Here is a 27,821-nt window from a genome sequence, read left to right as displayed (position 1 = left end):
AACCTCCATAACTTCACACATTGAGCCTATAACTTACCTAGAGGCAAGTACATCATCCAACTGGGTCGAAGCCATGAAGGCTGAAATTGCTGCCTTTGAGCGCAATGACACTTGGATTGTTATGGATTTACCTCCTAACAAGGAACCAATAGGCTGTAAATGGGTCTACAAAATAAAATTTCTTGCTGATGGTAGCATAGAAAGATATAAGGCCAGACTTGTTGCTAAAGGGTACACACAGTAGGAGGGGTTGGATTACCATGAAACCTTCTCCCCAGTGGCAAAAATGGTTACTGTGAGAACCCTGTTAGCAATTGCAGCAGTAAGAGGGTGGTTCTTGCAACAATTAGATATCAATAATGCCTTCTTACATGGGGACTTGGAGGAGGAGGTGTACATGGAATTGCCCCCGGCGTATCCCAATGAAAATGGAAGAAAAGTATGCAAGTTAAACAAAAGTTTGTATGGCCTCAAACAGGCCTCACGTCAATGTACTCAAAACTTTCAAATTTCATCACACACCAAGGATATGTTCAATCCAAAGCAAATTATAGCTTGTACACAAAGGCCGCTGAGGGCTCTTTCACAGCCATTCTTATATACGTAGATGATATAATCATTGCTGGAAACAACATGGATGAAATTGATCAATTGAAGAGGTCTCTTGATGATCGATTCAAAATTAAAGACCTTGGCAAGCTGAAGTATTTTCTGAGTATTGAAGTGGCAAGAACAGCAAGGAGGATTCACTTATGTCAAGGCAAATACACTTTGGATATTCTAAGAGACTCGGGTACCATTGGCTCCACTCCAGCAAGGATTCCCTTGGATCAAAATGTGAGACTGTCCAAAGAAGAAGGAGAATTACTTCCTGAGCCTGCTCTTTATAGAAGATTGATCGGTAGATTATTGTATTTGACAATAACTAAGCCTGAATTAGCTTACTCAGTCCAAATTCTAAGCCAATTCATGAAGGATCCAAGGGTGCCACACCTGCAGGCAGCCCACAAGGTACTGCAGTTCATCAAAGGATCACCAGGACGGGGTTTGTTCTATCCAATGAACTCAAAAATCCATCTTAGAGGTTTTTGTGATTCAGATTGGGGGGCTTGTCCAGACACCAGAAGATCTGTGACAGGCTATTGTGTGTTCCTTGGGAGATCCTTAGTGTCTTGGAAATCAAAGAAACAAAGTGTGGTCTCTAGATCTTCTGCAGAGGCAAAGTATCGCGCGATGGCAAATGTGAGCTGTGAATTAACTTGGCTGAGGTATCTACTCAGCGATCTGCAAATTACTCATTCACGGCCAGCTTCCCTGTTCTGTGATAACAAATCAGCTATACACATTGCCACAAATCCCATATTTCATGAGAGGACAAAGCATATAGAAATAGATTGTCATTTGATTAGAGACAAGATTCAAGAAGGTTGTATCTCAGCAAAACATGTGGAAAGCAAGTTGCAAGTGGCAGACATTCTCACAAAGAGTTTAGGTTCCTAGGCCTTTTATTCATGCTTATCCAAGATGGGAGTAGAAGACACTACTCTCCACCTTGTGGGGGGTTGTTGAAGAATGAAGGAACCTGAACCTGGTGCAGGCAGCTGCGCATAACTGTTCCTGCACAATTCTTGTTATTATTTCATTTATTTAACTTGTTTTATTCTTTCTCCATTCTGTTACAGGGATTAGTTAGCCTCTAACGATTTTGATTCTTTCATTTTACTGTATATATACTTTGCTAATTCAAACACAGATGTATGCAAGAGAATTACACTGCCATCTCGTCTTCCCTCTGTTCTGCATTTCCTTCCTCCATTTTCTATCTCATTTATTGCAGTTTAGCCCCACTACCAGCAGCAGAGTCAAATTTTTACACACCGTTTCACCAAAAAAAAAAACAATCATGCACCCACACACACATTACACAAAAAAAAAAAAAAAAAAAAACACGTCACACTCTTACACCTACCTGCACACACACTCACGGCCTCATACACAATAAAACACACACTGTCACACTTGCACACACACTAGAAGATGCAACAACACATCACTGCATAACCTGCACACACACACACGTCCACTCACCAACTCACACACCACTAATTCACATATACTCACAAGCGCGTACAACCAACACCAACGTACCTACCTATGCAGATGAACACACCCTCATGCACGTACACAACCCACGCCCATGCACACACACCCATATTTGTACACAATATATATCAAAACACGCACTCATGCACGCACAAAATACACATTGATACACACAAACTCACACATTCCATGTGCACAACTCACATGCCCACATCTCATACACATGCACACACATCCATGCTCTCAACATCCATGCTCATGTCCATAAGACATATTCTGAACCTAATGGTCTCGACCAAGACCTTAAATTGGTTTTTTCCCTGACCGGTCAACATTTGACCGGTTCATCATTCCCGAAACCGGTTCATGCCGGTTTTCTCCATTTCACTTGCATATTATTATATCCAGAAAATTCATAAAAAATCACAAAATTTTCAGAAAATCCAAAAAATATTTTTATATTTTGATTTTCATGGTTTTTATTTGTGCTATTTTAAAGTTCAGAAAAAATATTGAAAAAACACAAAAATAAAAAAAAAATGTTTTCACATTTAGAAAAATCAATAAAATATTTTTAAACTCAGAAAATCATTTTCATCTCGAACAAACTTCAAAAACCTCTCGGAATAGTATTTTCCTACTCTGAAAAACCCACGGATTTCAAGACCTTTGGAAGCGTATTTTGTACCTTATTTTCTTGATTTTCCTTCCCGATGATTGCAACTAAGGGCATGGACTCTTCAGAGTATTAGATTGCACCGGTTCTAAGGAGATACCTATATAGTATTTTCATTCTTTTGATTTTTGAAATGGAGTAATTTTGACAAGCTTATTAGATTTATTTTTGGGATAATTTTTTATTAATCTGGTACCGTTCATAAGAACGGGCGCGTAGGGGGTGCTAATACCTTCCCCTCGCATAACCGTACTCTTGAACCTGATTCTGGTGATGCAAACTGATTCTACTCTTAACGGGGCAGCAATCAAGTGTTCTAACCACACTTCAAAAGGTTAGTGGCGATTCTATCACACATTATTTTTTCACGAAATTTTTTTTTTCAAAATCACAACCATTTTTCCCAGTTCATAGGCGCACCCATTTTTTGCCAAAGTGGCTTTGGCCGGGTCCGGGACGTCGCGACAGGTTCGGTTTGGTTATAGATCTCCATAATTTCGAATATTTGATTTTTGATTCGGGTACGTGGAATTTTAATTCGGTTAACTGAATTATCCGAATTGCTAATTAATTAAAAATAAAATATAAATTAGTAATATTAATATATTATAAGTTAAATCTTAAATGTTAATTTTTCTTTTTACTTTTTAAAAGTCAGCTACTAGGATAAACACTAATTTTATAATTAATTTTAAAAATTTAGAATCATATTTTATTTTTACAATTAATTTTAAATTGTTTCGATCAAATTCGGTTAACTGAATTATTTGAAAAGTTGGTTTGGTCGGGTACAGTTCAGTTACCACACCTAATTCAATTGGTTCGGTTAGAGATTATTGTTACCCAAAAATTTTAGTTAATTTGGTTAATTAATCGAATTTGGCCACACCGATTGTTTGCACACCCCTAATAACAATTATGTTAAATTTTACCCCTAAAACAAATGTATAAATAAAATATCATAAACATCATACCATGAAGATATTAAATGGCCGTGTAAGGAAAGAAAAGAAAAAAAATTAAAAATTTTCCTTTTTGTTTTGGTTAGTGAAGAAAGTAAATAATAATAATAATGATAATATAATTCATGTTGTACAAAGCATGAATTGAGAGTGCACGTGGCGTGGTGCACGACAAAATATCTCAGCATCGCTCTACTCCCATCACCATCAATTTGTACTCTGCGGACCCTCATCGTCATCATTGCCGGGTGGCATGTTCCCTTCATCGTTTTTTTTTTTTAAACTTATATATATATATATATATATACATATATATAATTTCATCTTAAAGAAATTAAAGAAAAAAAATGTGATTATCACATTAAATTGATTCACTTTGTAATTATGAGTACAAGATTAAGTTTTTATATTTGAATTTGTGTGAATTTAAACAAATTGGATGCAATTTTACTTAAATTCATAGGAATTGACACTTTTTTTTCAAAAATAAAATTAATATTTGCAACATAATTTACGTAATTATGAAAAACTAATTTAATTGACTTTTAGGCCCAAGAACATCGTAAAATTTTATCTACATTCGGACTCCAAAATTATTACTACAATTCAAAAAATCTTTTTTAAATTTTTAGTTCGATATTAATTTGACTCACTATGATATTCACCTAAGTTTAGAGAATTTTTTTAATTTTAAAAAAATGTTCTAAGGTTTTAAGTTTTATTAATAGTATGCATACCCCATATGTAAGAGTAAGTCTTTGGTCGGTTAGGTTAATTCGGTTAATTAATCGAATTAACTGAAAAATTTTGGTTAAAAATCTCATTAACCGAACCTAATTTTGGTTAAATCGGTTAATCAATTTTAACAGATTTAATATTTTAATATACATATATAATATAAATTTTTAATATATATATAATTTAAATAATATCTATAAAATTTATATATATAATATATAAAATAAATAAATAAAATTTTAGTATATATATAATACATAAAATATTTTAATGTGTAATATGTATAATTATTTATTATTAATTTATACTAATCGATTAATTTGATTAACCGAACAGAAAACTAAAAATCAAAAATTGAAATTCAACGAAAATAAAAATAAAAACAAATCAAATAATTTTTTAGTGGAATCAAGCTCATCGACTTTACTCAATTAATTCGATTTTAACCGAATTATGCTCACCCCTACTTACATCTTTTTTACCTATAAGATGTTACATGTTGAAATTATTGTTTAGAAAAATATATGATAAGATCCCTATTCATTCCGCTTTTGTTGTCATAATCCAAATTTAATAAAGAAAATCGGCCGGTACTGGTATGGTCAATGTCAATTGTCAAGACTTCCACAGCGTCCAAAATTTTTAGTTGTTGGAGTGGGGCCAACGTGCATGTGCTGCATGGCGCATGCCCTCACCAAGTAAAAGAAATAATAATGAAGAGAACTTTTTATTTTATATATACATATATTTAATTTGTTTCTTTTAAAAAAAAATCAAGTGAGCAAATTAAGAGTCATTTTCATCGAAAAGACAAATTGTTTATGTAATCACACAATCAATAACCTTCTATACAATGTAATTAGGATTGTAAACGAGTTGCGTTAGTTGAGCTTTATCATGTTCAAATTTGTTCATTATGCAAATGAAAGAACTCTTACTAGATTGAGGCACTGAAATGCTTGTCGTGACGTCCTGAACCTTGTCAGAGTGGTCAGAGACCACTCTGACAAATGGGTGCGACTGCGAACTGGGAAAAGTGGATCGTGCATTTTGAAAAAGATATTTTTATGGAAAACATGGTGTGATGTAGTCGCCACTAACATTTTGAAGTGCAGTTAGAACACTTGATTACTATCCCGTTAAAGGTAGAATCGATTGCATCACCAGAATTGGGCTCGAGAGTACGGTTATGCGAGGGGAAGGTATTAACACCTCCTATGAGCCTGTTCTTACGAACGGTACCAGATTAATAAAAAATCATCTCAAAATAAATTTAACTAGCATTTCAAAATTACTCCCTTTTAAAAATAAAAGAAAATGCACAAAATAGATACTATATAAGTATTCCCTCATAACCGGGGTAATCCAATACTCCAAAGAGTCCATACCCTTTGTTGCAATCACCAGGAGGGGAAAACCAAGAAAATAAGGTAAAAAATATGCTCCTGGGGGTTTTGAAACTTGTAGGTTTTTTAATGTAGGAAAATACTATTCTAGGAGGTTTCTGAAATTTGTTCGGGATGGAAATGATTTTATGGGCCTAAAAATATTTTTGTGATTTTTCTAAGTGTGAAAATATTTTTTGTTACTTTTTGTGATTTTTCAATATTTTCCCGAACTTCAAAATAGCACAAATAAAATTAATACAAAAAAAAAAAAACATGAAAGTAAGTTAAAAAACATTTATTTAAAAATTTTCTAAGTTTTTTGAATTTTTAATTAATTTTTTGTGAATTTTCTAGATATCTAAATAATAAACAAGTAAAATGAAAAAAACTGGTGTAAACCGGTTCGGGGGAAGAGCCGGTTGAGCACTGACCAGTCCGGAGGGAAAACCAATTTAAAGTCTTGGTTGAGACCAATAGTCAACACGCGTTGCTTTCCGCGTGGGTTATGTGTGTGTTCAGGTGTATGCTAGAATGAGCAAGTAATGCATGAAGCATGTGTGAGCATGAATGCATGACCATGTGTGTGCATGAATGTGTGTGCATGCATGTGCATGTATGCATGAATGAGCACGTGCATGAATGTGCGTGCGTACATGAATGAGCACATGCATGAATGTGTGTGCATTGGGTACGTGCATGAATGTGTGTGCATGCATGGATGAGAATGAGCAAACATGCATGGTGTGTGTAAATGCGCGCATGAATACGCATGGATGTGTGTGCACGGACTAGAATACTCATGCATGCATGCATGCGTGGACAATGACCTAAATGATGATGTCATGGTTGATATCGGGATGCATGAGGTGGGTTGCATGCATGTATATGTATGGATATGTGATTATGTGCATTGCATGCATGTACATGCATGAGCACGTGAATGTGTGTGTTCAAGTGTGAGTGCATGCATGCATGTGCATGAATGTGAATGTGTGTGTATGTGTGACTGCATGCATGTGCACGAATGTGAATGTGTGTGTATGCGTGACTGCGTGCATGTATATGCATGTCTATGAATGTGGGTGTATATGAATGCATGCATGCGTACGTATGTGTGAAATTGCATGCATGTATATGCATGTGCATGTAAATGTATATGAATGCATGCATGAATGTGTATGTGAGAAATGGCATGCATATATATGCATGTATGTGGATGTGGGTGTAAGTGAAAATGTGTACACGTGTGTGTGTGTGTGTGTGTGCATGAATGTGTGTAAATAACATATGCAAAATGTGTAAAGGAAACAATATACAAGTAAACAAATGCTAGTATGTAAGTTAGCATGTGTTAGTATGTAAGTTAAAGTACAAGAAATTAAATATTAGTATATAGGAATTAAATGTTAGTATACATGAATTTAAAAGTTAGTATACAGGAATTTAAAAGTTAGTATACAGGAAATTAAATGTTAGAGTGCAGGAAATTAAATGTTAGTATACAAGAAATATAAATATTAGTATAAGTTAGTATATGCATGAGTTATGAATGCAAGTAAAGAAATAAAATGTTAGTAAAAGTTAGTATAAGTTAATATGTAAATTAGTAAGTTAGTTAGAGTTAGTATATAAATTAGTAAGTTTGTAAATTAATGTGTGAAAGTGTTTGTAATAGTGAGTGAACAGTGTGTGTAAATGAGTGTGTGTAATGTGTGAAATGGTGTGTGAATGAATGTTGTGCATAGGTGTATGAAAGCATGTGTAGTGTGTGTGTAAATGCATGTTAGCAATACATGTAGAAGTGTTCAAACAGTGTGTGTATCTGGGTGTCCAAGTGTGTGTATGTAGGTGTACAGTGTGTGTAAGTGGTGCCAAACTCTAATTCCACAACTCGGCATCTCACTCAAGCATTTCATCAAACATCTTGCACCCATTGGATCAATTCCCACATTATGAGTTCACACACTGCAGAAACAGATCGAAGGAGACCTTGCATCCTCAAAAAAAATAAAACTCTGGAATTGTTGATGCTCAAAACAGGGGGCGGAGCCGTGGTAGTTGGTGATGCTAGTGGTGGTGGCTTGCGACCGTGAGCCGTGGGTGAGGGTCAGATCTGCAACTCCAGGACACAGCTGATAGGGCACTCCGTTTAGCAAGACTGCACGTTTTGAGAGGTGGCCGGCGCTGGGGTTGCTGCTACTGATGGTCGTGGGTAGTGTGGAGAGGCGGAGATGAAACTGTGAGGGGGTGAGGGAGAGTTACAGGTCTGGTCGTGAGACAACTCTGGCGAACAGCAGGGAAGTGTGGTTGGTGGTGCGGACAGAGAGGTGGAGAAGGAGTGGTTTGGGGAGCAGCTGGTGTTTAGGGCCGTGGCCGGTGGTGATGGTGGGTGGCCGGAACTGGTAAGTGAGATCGGGCATTCTCGGGGAGATCTGGAGCTGATGGCGGCTATGCTGCTGTACATGAGTGGATGCTGCGGCCGTGAACGGAGGTGCTGCGTTGGCCGTGGGCTGCTGTGAGATGGCTGCGGAGTTGCAAGTGAGGGATGGTCCAGCCGAGACGGTTTCCTGAGAGACCCGAGCGAGAGAGAGGGAGCTGGGAGAGAGATGAAGGTGAGTTCGGGGTTGCTGTGGCTTGCTTTCAGACGTTGCTGAGCGAGAGAGAGAGGAGGGCGGCAAACAGATGTTGGCCGGAGATGGAGTTGTTGGTGGAGGGAGGTCGTGGAGGGAGATCGAGGATCGTGGGGTGGCTGGAGAGAAGAGGGAAAGAGAATGGGAGATGAGTGTGGAAGAGAGCCCGAGAGAGCGGTGAGGAAGGAGATGAATAGTGAAAAAATGGTGACCATTATACTCCTAAGACACCATTGATGATTTGGAAAATGAAGACAAGAGACTTTGTTTATTATTTTTGTCAAGCAAATATAACGTATGATTATTATATTGTTGACTAGTAACTTCCATTGTTTATATTCAGTCATGCACTTTGAGTTATCTATTTGTTGTTCAACCAATATTATATAATATGAATAATATCGAGTAAGTATTGGAGTTCAAAATTTGATATACATATCCAACTTACAACTCACAAGGTTATCTTCTAGTTAACTAATTATTAAAATATAATTATTTTATCATTAATGTACAAAAATTAAATTATAAATTTATCATTTGTTGTTACAAAACTTCAATTATAATTTTTATTTTTTGTTGAACCAACATTTTATAATATGAATAATATCATTTAGCGTGGTGTGGGCGTCCAATTATGTTGACTTTGGTATATTCCCAATAGGGGGTGAGTTGGAATTTTAAAGTTTTTTCCTAGATTTAACCAGATATCAGTAATACACAACTTAGGGTCTTTCTAATCATATACCAATTGTGTAGATAATTATATACGAAAATTAAATCATGTGCAACATTCACACAATAACATACATGTGCAGAAATATAAATTGTTGAAATATAAAACAGGACACACACGATATGTTATCGGGGTTCGGCCAATACTGCCTACGTTCCCACCTTGGCTCACAAGCACAAGCATTCCACTATAGGGCTCACTTCACGGGTGGAGTAACACCGATTACAACCAAGTCAATTAACGGGGCTGACCTCAACCTACAACTGCACCTTACTAGGATGGTGCACCTAACTTTGTTAACCGGGTCTAAGTCAATCCGGGACTATTCACCAGGGCTAGTCTCCCTCTTCAGGCCCACGCTTGAAATATAACAGATATAAAAATTTACGTACAAAAAATGCTTCTTACACAAGCATATATGTACCACCATGCACAAGCACTAATCATGCACTTGAAACACATAAGAACTATAAGCTCTATGTTATACGTGTGCTAAACACTCAATCTTATGTCAATATTCAATCAAGCACAAGAGTGTATAATCAAGCTAATCTTTGAAACTGTGTATAAATGTATATCTCAATCACCGTTCATGGTTTCAAAGATTTCTACCAAGAGTAAATGCAATATCTCAAAAATATTTTCTTAATATCAAAGCACTAAGAGATATTCAAAAATGAGCTTGTAAAAATATTTTTGCACACACAAAAATATAAATCCAATAAGTCTTGTAATAGTAATGCAAATACTCACTTAGCTATAAGATTTTTTCCAACCAAAGATTTATTAAATAAAATCAAGGGCAAAAATCTATGCTTAACCCCCAATTCGAAAATCAAATGCACAAAAGTAAGTGAGAGTTTCTAGCAATAATAATCAATGAATAAAACACTCACAAAACTAGATTTCTCAAAAGAATGGTTGTATATGAGTGTATGGGGTTTGTATGAAGAAATAACACTCTAAAAAATACAGAGGATATTTTGCTTAATCAATGTGCTAATCTTACGTTAATCCAACCCCTATATAAAGAGAGGGTCAAAATTATGACCATTGGGGATACATAGGGTATTATTAAAATAGTTTTAAAATCGATTAGAAAAATTAACCATGTTTAACCCCTCTTAATTGTGGTAAAAAAAATAGCCAACTTGAGAGTTTCGGGCGCCTGACCCATGGTTCGGTCGCCCAAACAAAAACATGAAGAAAAATAGTTTTTTCATGTTTGGGTGCCCAAGGAAAGAGTCGGTTTTCTGAACCAAAGCGATTTTCCGAAAGTCCGAGATTCGGTTGCCCGGTCTCAAGTTTGGTTTATCGAACTCATATGTTCGGTCGCTTGAGGCCATTTTGAACGTGAAAGTTCGAGCTACCGAGTTGGTGAGAGAGTCAAAATTAAGGTTCGGTTGAGGACGCTATGGTCATTTTGGTTCAGTCGCTTGAAACCAAGTCAACATTCTGACTGGTCAAAGGTTCAGTCGCCCGAAGTGTTTTGAACACAATGGTTTGGTCGCCCGAAGCCTCACTGATTTTATTTTATAAGTCCAATCTTAAAGCAATTAATTCCCTTGATAATATATGTGATATTAGCGACTATCTTATGTACATGTGCAAGAACCTAAGGTCTTTTGAGGTCTATCGAAATTGGTCGACGAAAGGGTGATCCCTAAGGTCCATCTATGATCTTGAGCTTATCAATTCCTACATGCATGATGCATATCAATTAGTACATACCATTCCTACTTTATTATTACAAATCTGAATAAAACATAATATAAAATTACAATAAATGAATCTTCTAGGTCTTTATATTCTTCAAGTCATTGTGTGTTGTATGATATTGCCAATTGATCTTGCACACAAACTCGACAAACATTAGATACCTTGTATTTGTCATTATTAAAAACGATATAGGACTCAAAAAGTCAACAAATTATATAAAGAATCATTACTGTAAAAATTTCGACAGAGTTTCCTTTTAAAAAATGACTATATCTCATCCACGTACCTGTTCAAAGAAAACATTTTTCCTAAACAATCGATACCAGTATATTCATAAATTTCATTCACAACTTTCATATACATTCAACGTATCAAATTACTGTAAAAATTTTGGCAGTCTCCTTTTAAAAAATGACTATATCCCATTCATGCATCTGTTCAAAGAAAACCTTTTTTCTAGACAATCGATATCAGTATGTTCACAAATTTCATATACATTCAAAGTATCAAATTAATGTAAAAATTTTGGTAATCTCCTTTTAAAAATGATCATATCCATCCATGCACCTGTTCAAAGAGTAACTGTTCAAATCCATGCAACTATTAAAAGAAAATAATGTTAATTGGGAAGGTGGGAATGGTCACAACATTCATTCACACCTGTTATACACAACTTTCATTCACATATACATGTTGTGGAAAATGAATAAATATTCCTAATTATATACATAAATAATACAACAATGCTATACAAATGAAAAAATAAAAAATAGATGTTGTACAAATGAAATAAAAATAATCAATCATACTACTCTGTGCTGTATGGAGGTCGTCTCCGGTTTTGGGATGGCTGCCGTCTACATCTGTCCTCTCCTGGCATCTCCTCTATACCAGATATCTTATGAGTTTCTACTGTATGCAATTCACAAGTCACTGAAACTGCCATGCTGGTGGCATTCAATTCAATCAACATGCACTCCTAATCAACTACCAGCATGCATTTCACAATATTGCATCAATCATGCAATTGACGTTCCAGATTAATTATATCCACACAGTATATTCAACTGTATATTCGTTATTAATTTTTGTTATTACTTTCTAATTAATAACAATACATATATGTGCACGTGAATGGGAGTTTGCATGTGTATATTTGTGTACATGTATAAGTATACTTGTTTAAAATAAATTACTAATATTTATCAATCAATTTATTTAAGAATTAATTTTTAAAATAGTTATTTATTTTTTATTTAAATTTATTAAGAGCAGCTAGGTTTTCTATATATATATTTTTTATAGATTTATGCTTATGGCTCTGCTTGATTGAATGCAAATTATGCAATAATTATGCTTAACTATACAAAATACTTTTATTTTTATATTGCTTATTTAATGTTTTACAATTTATCAAATTATAGATTTAAGTATAATTTTAATTATTATGTAATGAAATAATTTAAGGATTAAATTAGAAAAAATATTCTTATGTATGACAAGTAATATGTCAAATTATCCATTTTAAATTATCACTTAATTGAGTTAAATATAAATTATAATTTTTTTAACTAATAATCTATCTATCCACCATAGATTATTTATTTTGATCTTTTTTGTCAGATTGTTGCTGAATTTTTTGTAATTTATATATATATATATTTTCAATTAAACAGATTCTTATTTTTCTTGTGATCAATTGGAGGCTCATTTTAGATTTGAATTACTCAATATGCAATTGTTCATCCCTTCTAGAATTTTATTATGGGACCTCTAATAATAAATTTTTAAAATTTTAACTACTTTAAAGTCCGAAGCAAAAACTTATCTCATATTAGTTTACACCTTAATTGAACATAATTTAAGGATAGATATTTATTAAAACTAATATTAAAATATCTGTGATTGATTGTTAATTAAAAATATACATATAAAATTTTCAACCCTAATGAAGAATTATATATTGAGAATAAATGTAAAGCTCAAGCATATTCAAACTGCCGTATTCAATCTGCCGCATTCAAAATTTGAGTTGATAAAATATATATTTTTTTGAAATTTTTATAGGCAGTGTAATATTCATGGAGATGGAGATGAATTTACTCAACAATATATTATAAATCAATATATAACAATTTTAATTTAATAAAATACAAATAATGAAATAAAAGTCTTACTTCAGATGGGGGTTCCGGATACACCTTCCAAACAACAAATTGAAAGCAAAATACTATATTGTGAATCTATAATAAAAAATCTTCAATACGAACAGCCACGAAAAATCAAGAAGATTCAATGCAAATAAAATAGATTTAGGGTAAAATACATACCCCATTTCTACCCTTTTATAACTTACTCGAATGGTCACCTGCAAAAATCCCCGAACGGTCACCTGCCACTTGCCACGATGAACGGCCACCTGCTACTGTTGCCATCCTTCTCCCTGCCATAATCTTTGCTTTCTGTCCCTTCCCTGCATTCGCGAGTGAAGTGAAGGAGAAAGGTGGAGTTGAAGGCAGTCAAGGAAAATCTCGCTGGATCAAACAGCGAGATTTGCCACGCGTCACACACCGATCGGCCGTTTCATTTCCCATGCAAATCTCGTTACTTGGTCTAACGAGATTTGCCTTGACACGCGTCAACACCTAATTTGTCTAGCCCTTTAAATCTCGCCGCTTGGTTCATTGAGATTTGTTTAAATCCACTGAACCAAGGAGCGAGATTACGTAAGCATCATTCTGGAAAATATTTTTTTTCAAATAGAATATTATTTAATATATTATTTAAAATTAAAGATAAAACGAAAAAAAAAAAAAAACTCCAATTTATGAACACAATATTAGTGAAGTTCATTTCAACCCTTTTACTCTCTACTTACATTTTTAGCCTTATGCCTGAGCAAATGGTCCATTTTTCAGCCCCACCTCCTCCATTACATATGTACCAACATTTTCCATATAATTAATAAAACCAACTTATATCTCACATTAGTTGGCCAGCATTAGTATCTCATAAAAGTTTATGTATGTAAAGTGCCAACACGATGCACCAGTACACAGAAGAGAAGCTGGAATTGAATCTTTTGCTTTGTCCTAATCCTTTTTTCCTTTTTAACTTCACCTAGTTAACTTAGTACGTTCTAACTTAAGTAATCATTCTTAATGGACAATAATCCTCTTCACCCTTCACGTGTGTGCACTACTTTTCTTTATGCCCACAAAGTGACGAGGCCTCCTAGAGGGAGTCAAAGGTCAATATTTTCACGGCCATGATGGCAGCAAAACCTTTCATTACTTTCTGTTTCTTATTTTATATGTTCTTGCTTTCTAAATTTGAAAAAAACAATATTATGGATTGTGCAAAACATAAAGTTTAACTCTCATTAACTTGGTAACTTTATTGTGGAAGGTGGGCTGAACAATGATTGCATTCAAAGCCAACTAAAACAAGCTTATTCTTTGTTTGAAAATGCAATTATGGGTCTCTCTCATTGCTATTTTTAAAATCAAATTGGTCATGAGTTATATGTGCTTATTTCACTCCCTCTTAAAATTCAGATTTTGAATTTAAAGGTGTGTAAATTTAGATAAAGTATGATACTAATTTGAATTTAAAACTTAAAAGATTCTATTTTCATATACAACCTTAATTCACATTTTGAATTATGGATTTATATTATTAGTATAATTCTATTAGTTAGTGCAGACATAATTGTATTTTTAATCCACACATTTCATAATTTAATGTGTAATAGATTGTTTTCGAAAATTTCAATGGGGACAAGTGTCCTGAGCTTAACTTGGGTCTGCTACTTCTTATTTTTACTCCCGTCATCTCGATTGCTTGCATAATTATTACTATTTTTCCTTTAATATTATTTATTGAAAGCTAATTGATTATGGGTTACGTAATAGGAAATAATTCATTTTGCACCCTTATAAATCAAAATAAAAACATCTAGGCTTATGTGCATGCCAAGCATATATCTTGGTGGGCATTAAGAAGTGAGAATGGCAAGGAGCTCATCTTTGCATACAAATTGTTCGAAACTTGATAAGCACCTTATACTATGCTTTCTAACTACGTCAAAAGACAATTTTTAGGTAAAAAAGCAGTTTCACCTAACACCCGACATTGCCCATGCATGCCATTAAATTTGTCTCTTCCCACTATATATAGAGGAATTGTGCTCGGAATTATTGGTCCTACATGATCATAAGGGTCCTTTGCTTCAAACACTAGGGTTGGTGGTTACACTTGACTAACTTTTTCATAAATAATATTCATACAGAGTGCGACTAAAACACGTACGAGAGTGGTCCTTCAAGGGGCATCATAATTAATGGCAAAATTTGAAATTTTTATACTTAAAATTTTGGATTTGGATTCTAGGAGTGGATAGAGATATGAAATGAGAATCATGAGATATGTGTTACGTTGACAAAACTGGAAAGCTGACCAATGGAAGAGGGCACGAATGAAATGCTCATCTTTTATGTGAATTCTTCACTCATGTGTTAAAACATATTCTTGCCGCATTAGGTTTTGGTATGTGCACAATGCAAAAATGAGATATCTTGGGCATCATTCCTCGAATGTTAAAAGATGGTGCGAACCAAACACCTGCACATATATAAAAGGAATGAAATAGAAATATCTTATTAATGAGGTATAAGTAGAAATATCTCAAAATACTCGAACCCTATATTTGGAGAGGTTTTGAATTTGAATTTGTATTGAATTTGAATAAGATATAACATAAAATTATATTGATATTTATCTAAATACATCCAAATTCAAATCCAAGATCCGGTATCCATGCTTCCAAATGCAACGGGACAATTAAGCAAATGACCTCCATGAGTCATTAATATACTAGGTAAATCCATATACAACTCCTCAGTTTTTTTGAAAAATGATATTGGGCCTCCTATATTTTTAAAAATACCTAAAAATCTCTTACTTTACATATGTTTTACAAAATTAATAACATAAGCTTCCTTATAATTAATTAGCTGTAAAATTCATGAACTTATTTCAATAAAAAGTGCATTTATAATAATAATAATAATAATAATAATAATAATAATAATAATAATAATAATAATAATTGATATTAGCATTTGATATTAGATTTATGATTTGCATTTTAAAATTTTATATCTTATCATTTATTTTGTCTATGAGCACATGACTTTATGTATAATACAAATGTGTGGATACGAGTCCTTGTATATTTTTGTACATGTTAAACGTAAGTATTAGGTTGATCAAGTCATGTTAGTCAAGTTGAATTAGATCAACTAAAGATTTAATAAATTTTGGGCTAAATAGGAGTAAACACAAGTATGTGTGTATTTTACATGTTAAATTATTCTAGAATCAACTTGTACTTATATAGTAGAAAGGCTTGTTTTATTTTTAAGGCGTCTTCGGATGGATATGTGGGGTCTCGTTTTCGTTCGTCATTAGTTCAATTATAAAGTTTTGTTTGGTATATTTGGTTTTGTTTTTGGTTGTGTTTTCGTTTTTATCTTCTTTGTTAGTTATATTTAATTTATTATCCTAATTTGGTTGGTTGCTAGTACTAGTTTTTTTTTGGAAAGGTTTTTCTGTACTCTCCCTTTTGTTTTATCTTATAATCACAGTATTCTTCCATCAAAAGTGAGGGTATATTAATAAATAAATGGAGGTGCTGCACTCTTTTATTAAATAAACAAAATAGCTCATGCTTTGGTATAGCCTATGCACATTTATGCATATGAGTATATGCTATATGTACTTTCTTTTTTAATTAATTTTAAGTATTTCAAATATTTTTATTGTATAAATGGGTACTTCAGATAACATATGTTTTGCCTGACCTCACCCATACTTCAAGCCCTATTTAAATTTAATATAAAGATACATAATTTGACGTATCCCTAATCAATACCTACTTAGCTCTAACACTTAAACATATGGAAATTCCTTAAATATGTGGAAATTCAAACTCACAGAAGTCATGATTTGTTCATGTGTACAATAAATTAATTATGAAATATAATGATTGGGAAATAACTATAAAGCAATAATAAATAAAAATAATTAATAACTAATTAATAATAAACGATTATTCGTTGCTAAAAATTTAGACTTGAAAATAAGATAAATTGATATACTTTTTATGGACGTTGCATTTAAAAATAAACTCTCACTTGTTGCAATTTAAGGTCTATAATGTGACAGATCTATTTAGAGGACATTAAAATTTCAATAAAAAATTTGTGTGTATAAGGCATATGATATGGGTAACGTTTATTTTAGGGCTTATATGAACATAAAAACCTAAGTAGCATGTATGATTAGTTTGAAGACACTAGGAGCGGGTGGTCAAAGAATCAAAGTTGTAGGTGAGAATTCAAGAAGAAGATTTTATAGGGCAAACAACAAATGACTCTGCTGTGAATAAGGATTGTTGGGAATAACTTTGATCCATAAATCCAATAACCAAGATCATCATATTATTTAATTAAGAAAACTAAACACGAAACAAATACCTGGATTCATACTAAATGCTGAATAAATATCTAGATTTATAAATGTGTCTGTTTTGATTGTCCAATAGCCTTTAGTGGAGAGTTTTGGTCTTCCACAGTCAAATCCTTAAGTGCCTCACTTGTGTTCTTCTCTTTATATGGGGGAAAAAAAAGAAGAAGAAGCTGCAAACTATTTCTGACTGGACTTGGGGACCATAATCCTATTATCTTTTCTTTCTATACTAGGTTAATTTTATAAGATCATTAGTCCTAAATTAACTTAGTATTGAGTTTCTACACATTGTAAATCTCATACCTAATAGATGTTAAAATAGCCCAATAAAAAAATTGTTCTTAAATATGTGAGCCCACAATAGGAAATTAAAATTTCCTAATAATCTCCCACTTGGGCGACACATAAATATCGAAAACAATTATACTACCCAAACCTCAATATGACTATTATCCTAATAACATCTCCTTAATTCAATTTTATTCATCTCATATACTAGCATGAGATCAAAGCGGCATTCGTTACACTCATATTCGTAACTAAACCCATCAATGGTCACCACACTAATATACTCAATGGCATAGATCGAGTATGGATGTGTAGCATGACAATATGCGTGCTCCTTAACCTTAACATGCATATCTCAATTGGTCCTTCCTTATTCCTTATGAGATCAACCTTAGTTCCTTAGTCCTTAGTTCTTCCAAAAGGAAGATAACATTCAGAGTTACAAATACATAAAAAATGCATTCCTTTATTACTTTATTTCTATAGAAAATAATCTGAACCAAGTGTCTACAGGAAGGAATATAAAAACAAAAACAAACTCCCACAAAACTACAACATCGTCAAACAAGATGACACCTATACAAGTAGTGTGCTCATGAAAAACCTTGGGCAATAAACCCTTGATGAGTGGATCTGCAACCATGGAGTTTATCCTAATATGTTCTATCGACACTTGACGACTCTGAACCCTTTCCTTAACCACTAGAAACTTGATGTCAATATGCTTTGACTTTGTGGAACTTCTATTGTTGTTTGAATACAACACCGCAGACTTATTGTCACAATAGATCTTGAGCAGTTTTTCAACCCCATCCAAGATATGCAGTCCAGTGACAAAATTCCACAACCAAATTCCTTGATTAGATGCCTCGTAGCACGTTATAAATTCTGCTACCATGGTCGAACGAGCTATGAGAGTCTACTTAACACTTTTCCAGGAAATAGCACCTCCAGCCAGCAGACAGATATAGCTTGAAGTGGATCTCTTGCTGTCTTGGCATCCATCAAAATCAGAATCAAAATACTCAATGTTCTCATATTGATCTGATTTCCTATACGTGAGCATGCAATCTTTTGTTTTATGAAGATACCTTATAATTCTCTTAGCTGCCTTCCAACGATCCAATCCTAGGTTACTCAAATATCTTCCTGAAATTCCAACTATGTACGCCAAATCCAGATGCGTACATACCTGAGCATACATAAGACTCCCTATAGCTAACGCATAAGGAATCTTCTGCATTTCCTTCTTTCAAACCTCAATCTTGGGGCATTGACTAAGACTGAACCTTTCTCCCTTAGTTGTGGCTGTATCCCCTGGGTGACAAACTTTCATGCCAAATCTAGTAAGTACCCTTTCGATATAGCTCTTTTGTGATAACCCAAGTATACCTCGAGAGCTGTCTCAATGTATTTGAATTCCTAATACAAAAGAGGTGTCCCCAAGATATTTCATCTCAAAATTTTTGGTCGAAATCTCTTAGTTTCATGCAATAAGCCTATATCACTACTTGCCAACAATATGTCATCGACATACAAAACCAGGAATATAACCTTACTCCCATTGTTCTTATGGTATACACAATCATCAACTGAATTTACCTTAAAATCATACGAGATGATTACTTGATGAAACTTGTGATACCATTGACGGGAAGCCTACTTGAGCCCATAAATGAATTTCTTTAATTTGCATACTATATTTTATGGATTTCCAGAAATAAAATTTTCAAGTTGCATCATATAAATCGTTTCATCAATGTCACCATTGAGAAACACTGTCTTTACATCCATTTGATGAAGCTCAAAGTCCAAATGAACCACCAATGCCATTATAATCCTGAACGAGTCTTTCGATGAAACTGAAGAGAAAGTCTATTTATAATCAATGCCTTCCTTCTGAGTGAAACCCTTAGCAACTAGACGTGCCTTATATCTCTCAGTATTACCCCTTGAATCCCTCTTGGTCTTAAATATCCATTTGCAACCAATGGGCTTCACACCTTCAGGTAATTTGACAAGATCCCAAACGTCATTTGCTTTCATGGAATTCATCTCATCATTCATGGCATCAGTCTACTCTTGAGAATTAGAACTTTTTTTTACTTGATGGAAGTTGATTGGATCATATTCCACCACATCTATGTCAAACTCATATTCTTGGAGAAAGACAATATAATCATCCAAAATCGCACTTCTCCTTTCTCTAGTGGATCTCCTTAATGGCATCACTTCTTGAGGTTGTTGAGTTTGCTCTTCTGGAGCAATATCCTCATTTTGTGTAGGGAGTACAATGATATCGTCTTGTATTATTTTTTGAATAGGTTCAACAGCAAATACTAGGAAAAGAAATAAATTCCTCCTCAAAGACAATATCCCTAACCTTACTCCCCCTCCCCCCGAAAAAAAAACTCAACTTCCTTAAGAAACTTGGTGTTTCCCATCTCAAAGGAGGTCCTTGTCAAGGAATCATAAAATTTATAACCCCTTTACCTTTCAGCGTACCCAACAAAGTAGCAGCTAATTGTCCTCAGGTCCAATTTCTTTTCATTAGGCCTATAAGGCCTAGCCTCAGTTGGACAACCCTAAATTTGTAAATTCCTAATACTTGGCTTTTTGTTAGTCCAAAGTTCATAAGGAGTTTTAACTGCTGCCTTGCTTGGCACCCTATTTAGTATATATGTTGCAGTCTTTAGTGCTTCTCACCAAAGAGATTCTAGTAAAGAAGAATGACTAATCATACTTCTTACCATATCCTTAAGCATCATGTTTGTAACGTCCCTCACTTTCTTAACATAAAATATCACATAATAAATAAAATGGTCAACCCGAACCTGTGGGTAGCGGGGACACCTGTCAAACACAGCGGAAAACCTAGCAGCAATAAACATAAAATCTCAAACATCCAATCATAAAACATAATACCAGAGCATTCTATACATCCTCACATACATCAAAATATCTCTAGGGTCAAACACAAAATAACTCTGACCCTATTACAAAATCTTACCCTTCTCACAGGGTAATCTCACTAGCTCAACGGTGGCCCTGACCCGCCAGTCTCTCAGGGGCTCCTGAAAAAATTAATTAAGTTTGGGGGTGAGACACTTCTCAGTAAGGGAAAATAAACTAAATACAGCTGTGTGGCAACATGAATATTCAATGCATTTATACGTATATAGTACATTTCATAATTCCATAAACATCATCATATTGTACTGGGTAAACATATATTTTCACATCTATTAATAAATCATAACATATATAAAATCATCTATTATAACTGTAGTACTGAAAACAAACACAGAATGAATAGCTAGCTAGTGTCATGTATTACCCTCCATAACGGGTTATGCAGCCCGAAGACGGGACCCGACAATGGCTGGCCGACCACTGCCGAATCAAATATGTCTGTAAGTACGATGAGCCCGCCATACCCTGGTCCGGACTGCCAGGTGAACGTCCACACTCTACTGAAAGCCACATCGACTATCCATCTCCCATCCCCTCATGGGACGATAGCACTAATAAGGCCTCGTGCCAAAATTAACCCATAGCTACGGTACCGAGCTCCTGGTCTGAACTAAACTAACATCCTGGTTGTGAAAACATATAATACATGATCATACGTAACATCATTACGGCCTCGTGCCGAAAACATAGATACGGCCTCGCACCGAAATCATACATATGGCCTCGCGCCAAAATCATAGTAAATATGGTCTCGCGCCAATAATATAAATACAGCCTCGTGCCGATAGCATAAATACGGCCTCGTGCCGATAACATAAATACATGGCCTTGCGCCAATAACATAAATACGGCCTCGTGCCGATAACATAAATATATGGCCTCGCGCCAAAAACATAAATACGGCCTCGTACCGATAACATAAATATATGGTCTCGCGCTAAAAACATGAATATGGCCTCGTGCCGATAACATAAATATATGGCCTCGCGCCAAAATTGTTTCAGGTATATATATACTGAAAATACATCATTTATCACATAATTGTCAAAACCATCACAACATAACTCATATTTTCATAATACCTGAAATCATGCTTTGTTCGTAAAATCTTTCACATCATAATGCATTTCACATAAAATAATATTCATGTCACACATATGCTGTTAAAAGTCATACTTCATATTCTAAAATCGTGAATTCCTTACATCTCATACATACATATACATTTTAATCATCATAGTAGTATTTTCCTAATCGTACATTTCATTCGTAATACACAATATAACATATGCTTTTCTGAAAATAAATTTACTCATAATCAATAATAATTTGTATGGAAAATTACTGCTTTAGTTTATTCCCTTACCTGACTATTGAGAAATTCCTTAGGACCCAAAATTTCACACCCTTGGCGCCCGAAATTTAATTCCTGCAATTTACATTTTTCTTAGATTAATTAATCTATTTCTCTAAAATAATACTCATCTAGCCTTCCCTAGGCTCCTTATACCTCAAATTAATATTTAAACTATTATTTAACATCCCCACTTAATTTTTCAAATTTTTCCTGTGGGTCCCAAAATTACACCTGCGGTGCTCATCCGAGCCCTAAATTTCAGAAATCCTACTTCAATCTCAGATGCTTAATATTTTAGTATTTCTAAATTAATGCTAATTAATTAAAAATAAGTCCTTTAATAATCGCCGCACCCCAAATTTGGGATTTTGGCCCGATACCTCCACGAGTATTTCGTCCCACTAAACTTGTAGAGAATCATCCCTAGATTCTCGTGGTGGTGTCCGTTCGTCAATTGGGCTTATATTTTGCAAGAAATTAAGGAAAAATGGGAAAATGGCTTACCCTAGGGAATACGCTTACGCCGCTCCAACCATCGATCAGCTCCGGTAGAAATGACGGCAGCGGCGAATGGAGTCCAGTGGTAATTGAAGAGAGAGGGAGAGAGAACGTGAGGAGAGAGAATGAGAGAGCTGCGTTGCAGCAAAAAGAAAAGAAAAGAAAAGTAAAGAAGAAGAAGAAGAAGGAAAGTAATTGAAACATCTTGAAGCTTCTCAGCTTCAGGATGGTTAATAATAATAATAATAATAATAATAATAATAATAATATATTTAATTAATAATAATAATAATAATAATATATTTTATTAATGAAATAAAAATAAATTTTAATTAATTATTTTTTTCTTTTTTCTTTTAAAATCCGATTAATTAATTAATTAATAATAATAAATATTTATTATTATTTTTTTTCTTTTCTTTTTTTTTTAAATCCAATTAATTAATTAGTTAATTAATTAATTAATTAATTAATTTAATTTATTTATTTATTTATTTTAAATCAATCCACTAATCTTTTATATCTCATTTTTGGGATTTTTACAATGTTTCATCTCTCAATAACACCATTCATGCTATGTTTCCCTGACATGGTGTACTGTGGGATGATACCACATTCCTCTAGGAATTTTGCAAAGGGTCCTAGAAGTTGTTCTCCTGATCCGTCATATCTACCATAGTTTTCACCACCATGGTCAAATTCGATAGCCGTATTTTTCTTGCCTAGTCGGTTCTTAACTTCGGCTTTGAAAACCTAGAACACGTCTAGAGATTGTGACTTCTCATGTATCAAATAAAGGTACCTATAGCGTGAGTAATAGTCTATAAACGTGATAAAATACTGTTGTCCATTCCAAGAAGCCATAGGGAATGGACCACATATATCAATATGTGTCAGTTCTTAGACATCTGATTGGCACCTAAATTCCTTTTGTTTGTTAGTTTCCCTTTAATACATTCCACGTAAACTTTAAAGTCTGTCAAGTTAAGGGGTCCCCAGATTTCGTTTGACACAATCCTTTCCATTCTCTGTTTAGAGATATATCCTAACTGCTTATGCCCTAAGGTGGCGGAATCCTCTTCTATTAATTTGCATTTAGTAGCTCGTGAACTAACATGCAATGACTCATTATTAGAGGCAATAGTATCCAACATATATAAATTGTCAACCAAAGATCTTGTTGCAACCATATTTGAATTTTGAAAAATACAAAATTTATTATTTCCGAAAGAACAAGAATAACCAAATTTGTCTAATATAGAAATTGAAACCAAATTCCATCTAAAAGATGGTACCATATATGTCTCTTCCAAATTCAAAATACAGCCGGATTTAAATAACAATCTAAATGTCTCAGTTGCCTCAACCTCAACTTTATTGCCATTGTCTACGTAGATGAATATTTCAGCATCAATTAGCTATTGGCTTCTTAGGCAGCCTTGCATTGACACACTTATGTGAGTAGTAGCACCCGAATCTACCCACCATTTATGTAAAGGTACTATAGCCAAATTAACTTTAGAACAAACTAAAGTTACAAGCGTACCTTTCTTTTCCCATCAAGTGGCGTAATTGGGACAGTCCCTCTTGAGGTGTCCTCCCTTCCTGCAGAAGTAGCAACCAAACTCTTGGTCTGATTTCTTTTGCAGTTTTCCTTGGGATGTCCCAACTTCAGAATCCTTATCCTTCTTCATTTTTTTATCCTTAAAGGAAGTTGTTAAGTGAGCACTTTCTGTCTTCTCTCGCTTAATCATTTCCTCTTCTTGCACACAATGAGCAATAAGCTCATTCAAAGTCCATTTCTCCTTTCGACTCTTGTAACTTACAGTGAACTGACTGTATTATGTAGGAAGGGAAATCAAAACTAAGTGCACAAGCAAGTCATCAGTCAACTCAAACTTAAGTGCCTTTAGCTTTGAAGCGATATTAGACATTTCCATAATATATTCCCTAATATGCTTCTGGAATAGAGCATTTCATGATCATTAGGCTCATACTCCCACCTTTCCAAGTCACTCTTCATATCAGAGGTACTTGTATCCGTAAGGGCGGGAAGCCGTTCTGTCCATAACGCAAGATCTAGATCCATATAGTTTAGAACAATCATGACGTTCTCCTTCTAGTTCTTAAAGTTGGAGCCGTTAAGCATCGAAATGGAATTTATGTTGGCAGAAATTGTAGTAGTAGATGTAGTAACTGAATGTAGAACAAAAGAAAAAAACCAAACAACATGCTTAGTCCTAATATACAAGTAATATTAAATTCCTAAATGAGTTCCATACATACATGACAAGTAAATTAACAAATAAAAGTGGGCCTCATCTGAGGATACCTAGTACAACATTAATATTCTATCTTTGAACAGAAATATTAACTTGTTAATGGTATCCTTCATGCAGTGATCAAATATTTACAATAAATCCTGTCAAACAACAAGTCTTTCTTTGGACCGACTTATTATTCACATGAATTACCTAACAATTATAACGTATTTATCACCTTAAGTATGCAAGTTATTTGGCCTAGCATTGACCTTCCTTTGGGCCGATCATTGCTCACACAAATAATACACATACGTCCCTAATGTTTCAATATAAATGCATTTAGAGAATAGAGGTTACTTTGACAACTTATTACTTCAATATACTTATACCGAAACAATAGGCATACACAAATTACCTTATAAAGAAATTTTTTTTATAAGTCAGACCATGGATAATTTATCAACATTTCAGAAATAACATTTTTACTTTCTAAAACTTATGCCAATGCACTTTGTACCCTCACAAGTAGTAAAATTGTTTCAAACATGTTGATCCTAATCATGAAAAATTACCAATAAACAGAAGATGTAATTAATTAAAGGTTACTTTGGGAGCAACATTAATGTAGCATGCATACTGGGGGCTATGACAAATTTCCTAACTTCTCTTCTTTGATTCTTTAACCAAGGCTGCGGGACCTAAATTACAAGCCATCAATTTATTCACACAACCTACAAAATTATAAAATATTATATTGAGAAGCAGGATAAACAGAGCACACCAGTGGGTCTTCCACCAATCTCAACATCAAAGTAACTTTATGCCTAACTCCTCATCTGACTTCTTTTCCACATTCCTTATCTATAACATTTTTTTTTTTTCTTCTGATGGGGACCTGGAACTGCCTAATCGGTTATGAATAATAGCTTGGCTTCGGAAGAGAACGAGAATCACAGGACGACCATGGAAAGTAGCTTTCTTGTTATGGAGGCTCATGCTTTACCTTTTCTTTTTTCGATTGAACTTAATCCAAATTGATCCCCAACCTAAAAAAAATCCTAAATTAGGGTTGGATCCATAAAATCATGCAACAACACATCAAATCTAAGTTTTCTTTAAATTTCATCATACTTAGATCAGATGATGCAAAGTTTCTTAATTAATAACATGATTAGGCTCAGATACCACTTGTTGGCAATAACTTTAATCTATAAATCCAATAACCAAGATCATCATACTATTTAATTAAGAAAACTAAATGCAGAACTATTTTTTATTTGACTTGGAGACCATAATCCTATTATCTTTTCTTTACATACTATGTTAATTTTAAAAGTCCATCAGTCCTAAATTAACTTAGTATGTGACTTTTACACATTGTAAAGTCCATACCCAATAGATGTTAAAATAGTCTAGTAAAATAATTGTTCTTAAATATGTGAGCCCACAATAGGAAATTAAAATTTTCCTGATAAATATCGGATAAATAGGATGCACAACGAAATAAATACAAAAATTAAATGAAACACAACCAGAGAATGATAAACAACAACAATATTTACGTGGTTCGAAAAAGCCAACATCCACGGAAGCAACGACACAAGCAATTTCACTAAGGAAATGTCAAAGTACACAATACACTTGACAATGATCTCTCACTCTGTCAATACATGCCCAGAATGACATATATAACAGTCCCTCAGAAATTTTCCTTCAATTGCCCAACCACCCCAGCGTTCAAATTCAAAATTCAAAAACACTGCTTGCAGCCCAGGCACACTCGTCGATGAGTACAGGGGATTCATTGAATAGCTAAAGAAGCCCACTTGTTGGCTAGTCTATCCTCTCATCGATGAGTCTTCAACTCTGAGAATTTCTAGCTCTTGGTATCTACTCGTCGATGAGCACAGGGCACTCATCAACAAGTCCCTACTGTGCTCTTCCTTTATGTTTTTCTTCCTTCTTTATTTATGAAATCCAAAGTATAAGAGTCATACTATAAACAACAGTCTCCACCTTGGTGATTATACGCCCCTAAGAAGAATCCTAAAAAACATGTCCAACTGCTCCACCTTGAACTTGAAAATGCTCGGTTGGGTTTGTCTCCCTTCTATCAATTGGAAACATGCAGTAAGTCCAATCAGTGCTTGAACTTTTCAGAAGTAACCATTTCATCAGAATATCCACTGCATTTTAAGATGTGTGAACCTTCTCCAACACAAGCTCACCCGAAGTAATCAATTCCCGAACCCTGTGGAACCTCACAACAATGTGCTTGGTTCTATCATGGTCTATCTGATTCTTCTCCAAATAAAATGCACTCTGACTATCACAATGCAACACCACTCCATCTTGCTATAACCCTGGCTCTCTGACTAAATCGGTAAGCCATAAGGCTTCCTTTGCAGCTTTGGCAACTGCCATATATTTTGCCTCAGTCATGGATCCATGGATCCCCACATACCGGTCCTCCTATAAAGGTAAATACATATCCCGTTGTAGACCTTATGTCATCTATATCTCGAGCATAATCAGCATCTACAAACCCCATAACTAAAGGACAACCTTGTTGCTTGCTGAACATGATGTCATATCTTGATGTACCCCGTAAGTATCTGATTATCCATTTAATGACTTTCCAATGCTCGCTTCTTGGATTAGATGGACACTTACTTACCACACTCACAACATAAGCCAAATTTGGCCTCGTACACACCATAGCATACATTAAACTCCCAACAACACTAGCATAGAGGACCTTTGACATATCTCGAATTTCCTCATCAGTACTTGGGCAACCTACAGTAGACAGCTTAAAATGATTCGTTAAAGGTGTACACACAAGTTTTGCATTAGCCATGCTAAACCTGTCCAACACTTTATGCACATAACTACCTTAAGATAGCCATAATCTACCTGCAATTCTGTCTCAGCGAATCTCCTTCCCAAGTATTTTCTTGG

At 34.4% G+C, this 27,821-nt stretch overlaps 1 protein-coding gene across 1 annotated transcript; it reads left to right on the top strand.

Moving 5' to 3' along the window:
- Positions 1–286: 286 nt before the first annotated feature.
- On the top strand, positions 287–8,386 carry LOC131155970 (uncharacterized mitochondrial protein AtMg00810-like). Its single transcript, XM_058109425.1, has 3 exons — positions 287–439; positions 568–1,242; positions 8,165–8,386. Exons 1-3 carry the CDS (start codon positions 287–289, stop codon positions 8,384–8,386), a joined length of 1,050 nt encoding a protein of 349 aa, XP_057965408.1.
- The last annotated feature ends 19,435 nt before the right edge of the window (positions 8,387–27,821 follow it).

Source organism: Malania oleifera, chromosome 5 (genome assembly GCF_029873635.1).
Source record: "Malania oleifera isolate guangnan ecotype guangnan chromosome 5, ASM2987363v1, whole genome shotgun sequence".
NCBI classification, from domain to species: domain Eukaryota; kingdom Viridiplantae; phylum Streptophyta; class Magnoliopsida; order Santalales; family Ximeniaceae; genus Malania; species Malania oleifera.
The sequence above is the reverse complement of the archived record's forward strand: the minus strand, read 5'-3'. Positions and strand labels throughout refer to the sequence as shown.